At 32.0% G+C, this 5395-nt stretch overlaps 1 protein-coding gene across 1 annotated transcript in view; it reads left to right on the top strand.

Moving 5' to 3' along the window:
• The first annotated feature begins 2594 nt into the window (after positions 1-2594).
• LOC106109109 (ubiquitin-protein ligase E3B) overlaps positions 2595-5395 on the top strand; it is a 12914-nt gene continuing 10113 nt past the window's right edge. Inside the window, exons 1-6 of the mRNA XM_013290512.1 lie at positions 2595-3006; positions 3125-3367; positions 3856-4108; positions 4375-4563; positions 4813-5004; positions 5191-5395. The exon at positions 5191-5395 is cut by the window's right edge and continues 97 nt beyond it. Of these exons, the coding sequence (XP_013145966.1) occupies positions 2846-3006; positions 3125-3367; positions 3856-4108; positions 4375-4563; positions 4813-5004; positions 5191-5395 (1243 nt within the window). The 5' untranslated portion in view covers positions 2595-2845. The remainder of the gene's footprint in view (positions 3007-3124; positions 3368-3855; positions 4109-4374; positions 4564-4812; positions 5005-5190) is intronic.

Raw genomic sequence — 5395 nt, 5'->3', positions numbered from 1 at the left:
GCTAGACAAAATTCTATTTTAGCAAAGGATTCGATTCGCCGTTTCCTTAAATCTTTACAGTTACTAACACTTATTAAACGCAAACACAAAAACTCATTGCTCAAAGTAATATAATATTTACTAAAATAACATAAATTAGACAATATTAACAAGTTTATCTTATATAAATAATCTGATGAAGATATTTTCATTTACTAATTTATTTGTATAGTCATTGATGTGAATTATATCAAAAAGTAAACAGATAATAGTAAATGGTACTTTGCAACAAGTATTACGTTGGTTAAATAAATACTTAAAACCGTATTAATAAGTACAGCAAATATTAAGCAACAAAAAAAACAAAGGAACTATTCGTTACTTTAGTTATATTGTTGGGGTATTAAGAAAAAACCGAAACCTTCGAGAAGATATGTCAATCGAAGGACGAAACCAATAAAACAATCCTAAAAATCGTTCCGAAAATCATTCCAAATAACAGAAATTGTGTCCGTCCTAGTATAAATTTATTTTACTCATGTAATTTGATGGAGATATATATTTCTTCATTTTTTTGAAATATTTTTCATACGACTATCCGTTTAATATACTAAACATATTCTTTAAAATATTTTAATCGTAAAGAATTCGACAACCTTTATGACACACTAATCTCTTAGTTCACTTCACACAGGTGATAATGCGCTTTAAGCGAAAGTTCGTAGCAACTCATTAGGTTGGTATTTCAAAATATTTCGCCTCATCCACTTCCGGTGATTAAGGTCAAAGCGCAATGAGTAATTGCAAAGACAATAGCTTTGATAAGCACAAGTGTGATAGTACAAACAAAAGACGAGTTACTGATAAACGGAATTGCAATGGAATTGCAGTGACTATGTCTTAGTTGGAATGCCACACGTAATGTGCTTACTGATAACTTCGCAGCACCAGTTTAAGCTACACTAGCGACCTTTTTTTATAAGAGAAGGGGGCAAACGAGCGGCGGGAACACCAAGGTGGTCAACGACGCCCATGGACATCCTCAAAACCAGAGGAACTACAGATGTATTGCCGGCCTTTGACGAAATTGTAGACTCGCTTCTTGAAGGACCCTAAGTCGTATTGATGTAGGTGATTTCTATGCCACCCCGTTTTACATTGCTTGGGTGAGGTTAAATAGACTGATATGGCACTGTTCTAAATTTGGCGTCCTTTCTGTCCAGCGCCCTGGGCGGTCGACCAACTACTGATTCTTTCCGTGTTGCAAATGTGCTGTTTTCTAAAATTTCTTGTAAAAGATATATAATGTTATATCGAGTGGATTTCAATTGATCAATTATATCGTGATATAACAAAATTATATATCTTTTCGAGAAATTATTTTCTTATGCACAAATTTACAGTTGGTTAGTAAAAAATTGCATGATAAGTTAGCTTTTCTGCTAATTATACCTATTTACTTATAAGTTTTGACATTCTCCACCCAACTCCACCTTTCACTTCTTCATATTTGTAAAATACGTAAACCTTGTATCAATTATACATTTTAGGCGACGCTGATTACCTCGGTGTACTCGTCTCTCTTTTGCACCTTCTTCAAAAAAAATAACATTGTGAACCAAGGCTACGAGAAGCGAAGATAGAATAAAGTCTACGCTAAAGATTTATGATAATTAGAAATGATTAGCAAATTTTATCATCAGTCATAAAAAAAATCTCGGATAAACTTACATGTAAACAATTTTATAACTTAGATCCGTTTCGTAACGTTCTCCGTACTTTTTATTTAATGTTGATTTAGGATACTCATAAAGTTAGTTGAAGCGAGTTATAAAATTTATAAAACAACCAACTCACCAGGGGGCCAAGTTATAGCTGTGCGCGCAGATAGATGCTACAGAAATGATTGAGCTAACGAGACGAGACGGGTCTATGTTGATTTTCCCCGCAACTATTCTATAATTGAATTAATTCTAATTCAAATGTTAAATTACATTAATATCGTGTAATAAATGTGGAACCAAAAATAATGTTAAGTTAAATTTAATAAGTAACTACACCTACTGTTGATAAGATAATTTGTAGTTAGTTTGAAATAAGTTTAACTGTTGATATTTCAGTCATTTCAGTTGTAAACGAACGAAAGTTATTCATTTAATGTTTAGTTTATACATTAGTTTGCTAAGTTAAGATGTTCAAAGCAATCTCAATGCAAATATTGCAACTTTATACAACGTTACGATTTACCATCTTCACACTTTAATTTCCTTATAACGTTTTAATTGAAAAGTCTTAAGGAAAAATATAAAGATACCAGCTATTAAACTATGCAGACCAATTTATGAAAAATATTAAATGTTAAAAACTATAACTTAGTTTCGTTACGCCATCTATCGCATGTCACATACTACGAGTATTCGTGTTCGTAAAAGTTTTCATGCGTAAAAATTTATGCGAATTATAAAGTATAAAATATATTTTTTTTATAACATGATGAATTACTTTGATTCTATCAATTTATAAATATTTTAAGAAAAGAGATTTAATATTTTGTAGGGAAAGTCTAATCGAGGTATAATCTTTTTTATTTTATTTGGCAACACAATGAAATTAAATGTCAAACAATATCTTAGTCTCCGTCTTGGCTAAAATATTTTTTAAAATTAAATAAAACCCGAAGAATAATAATCAAATATCGTAAACATGATAGTATTCGAATGTTATGACCCCTGATCCATTTATCTCTGCTTTAAGCATGTTACTGGTGGTGCCATAAAAGTCTGAAATATGCAATGTATATGTACAAGACTTTATCGTGACATATAGAAACAAAGCTTTTTCTGTGGATAAAATATTAAACATTGAAATGTTTTCTAAGTCCTTAACTACTAAGGACACGTTCCTCGAGCAAACGAAGGCTGCAAGGGAAGAACGCGCTCTGGAGAAGAAACGGGAGACTTCAGCTATTAAGATCCAAGCAATAGTAAGAGGATGGCTTGCTAGACAGAAATTTGTAAAATTAATACTGTAAGTTTCTTCACGTATGAGTAATAACTTCTGATTATGAACTAAAGCGTCTACTTGTGAAAGAAGCTTAACATTATGGGAGTAATTTAAAATTATACTAATACAATTATATTTTTAGAAAAGAATTTGATGAACTGCTCCCAGAAAACAACGCACATGGATCACAAGACGAACCATTGCCTGCTATCGAGCTGATTCCAGCTTTAGATGTGTATAAAGCATCATGTCGCTTATTCCTTATATTTAAACAACAAAGAGATAAAAAAAGATTAGAGAAACTCTGTAAATATATTGTACAAAGCCTGCACTCGGACTCGGTTAAACTTTCATATGTTGGTGTGTTCCTAAATAAAGAATACAGGTAAAATAATCAAACACATATACATAGTCTTATAATTATTTGTTGATGTTAATTATACAAAAATATGGCAACACATATGAGAATCTGTGTAAAAATGCCACTTAAAAATATCTCTTGCTTTACATATAATAAAGTGTAAACACACTACTTTGTGGTGTAAGATGTCAGCAATCACAGCATGTTTTTGAATAATTCATTCCTTAATAAAAATCCCTACACTTCACGCTTTAGGCTGTATATTTTCGCACTTTTAAACTTAGAGGGTAAATAATTTGGATAAAAACCCTAATGTGGGAAAGGGACCATAAGCTACAGGCTGCCAACATCAAGGAAGTAAGATTGGCATGGTTTGTTATCATGTCATGTCATTTTGACATTTGAAATTAATAATTTGACAAATGTAAACAATGATATCAAATTTTCATAACATCATGCGGATGAAGCCGTACGGGAACAGCTAGTTAATAATATAACACTATGTGTTTCAGCTTGCAATGGATAGCTCATATAAAAGTACTTCTTTACAAATGCTGTTTATATCTCGAAGAACTAAAGCCGGAGTCACCGATAGATATGCAGAGCATCCTTATACATCTGCATACGCTAATAGCTTTTACAGCAACCAACACTTGGGCACTCACAAGACTTAAGAACTTTGATAAGCTTAGAGGTGGCATGACACAATTGTGTGCCAATATCATGGGATCATTGTTTCATAAAGGCTATTATTTAACATTGAAAGTAAGTTTTTAAATCTATCTTTTGTTTTATAATTTCCTTAAATCTCTTAAATTGCCTACTTTAAACAAGATTGATTGTGGATGGTTATAAAAGGTAGAGGAAGGCTGAATAAAGTATGCATGGATTGTGTAAAAGAGGATATACATAAAAGAAGTGAATTCAGATATGACAGCTAAAGAGATGTATGGAAGTGTACTATACTGTGCAGACCCTCTATAGGGACAAAGACAGGTTGATTGTTTCTTTTATTTCCCTTTTCTTTCCAGTCTTTATTACTTCGTGGATTGTGCCGTGAAAAAGTGAGTCTGAAAAATATCTCATTAACTGCAATAGTTACATTATCCTTGAGACCGCTTGTATCTGCACAGTTTTCGGAGAAATTACTCACAATGTATATAATACAGATCTTGTCTGTGCCCACACTTATATACCATATGCAACAGATATCACCAGAGGTATGTTGACTATAATCTTAATTCTAGTGTCTTTTGTACTGTTTTTTAATTATTTCGAACAGTTTAGAAATGCATTAAGTTTACTAATAATAAAATGGAAAACTAAATAATGTAGCAAAGTTAATGCCATTACATTTTTCTAGTTGGAATTTTCAGTCTGTTTTTCAGTAAATTTAATTCACAACCAAAACTTTTTGATCTTCATTTTACAAATTAATCTATCTGGTATTAAAAACTGTTTTCTTTTAGTCAATTGCAGCATTTCGTTCTCATGCCATGTTTGACAAATGCTTGGAATTTCTTAGTACCGATCAAAACATGCGCATTGTGTTTAACACACTGGAAGGGAATTATGCACTGTGCTTGCTAGCCAACATGATACAGATGGCACATATAGAAAGAGAACATGCACTACCAGAGTCTTTTTATCCCACTTTTGTGGTAAGTTTTTCAAACAAGTATTATATTGTAACTAAAAATTTACTTATACCCGTTTACGACGGAAATAATCAATTATACATTTGTCAAGTAATTAAATAAAATAAAACAATAAGCTCTCAACATAATAATCTGATTATTACAAAGATATATAAAGCTTCATATTTTTACATTCTTAATTTCTTATAGTTGGTGGTAACAAGGTTTCTTGACTCATGCCAACAATATGTGGTCCTTAAGAAAAGTAATTTAAGCAACTGGCACCCAATACTCGGCTGGTTTTCTCAAAGCTTTGATGCATATTTACCTCCCGCTATGGGAAATTTGCGCAACCAACTTGCTTTGTTATGGGGAGGACCGTTATTAAAGAAGTTAATGGCAACCCCGCTTAAAG

Source organism: Papilio polytes, unplaced genomic scaffold (genome assembly GCF_000836215.1).
Source record: "Papilio polytes unplaced genomic scaffold, Ppol_1.0 DF821289.1, whole genome shotgun sequence".
NCBI lineage: Eukaryota > Metazoa > Arthropoda > Insecta > Lepidoptera > Papilionidae > Papilio > Papilio polytes.
The sequence above is the reverse complement of the archived record's forward strand: the minus strand, read 5'-3'. Positions and strand labels throughout refer to the sequence as shown.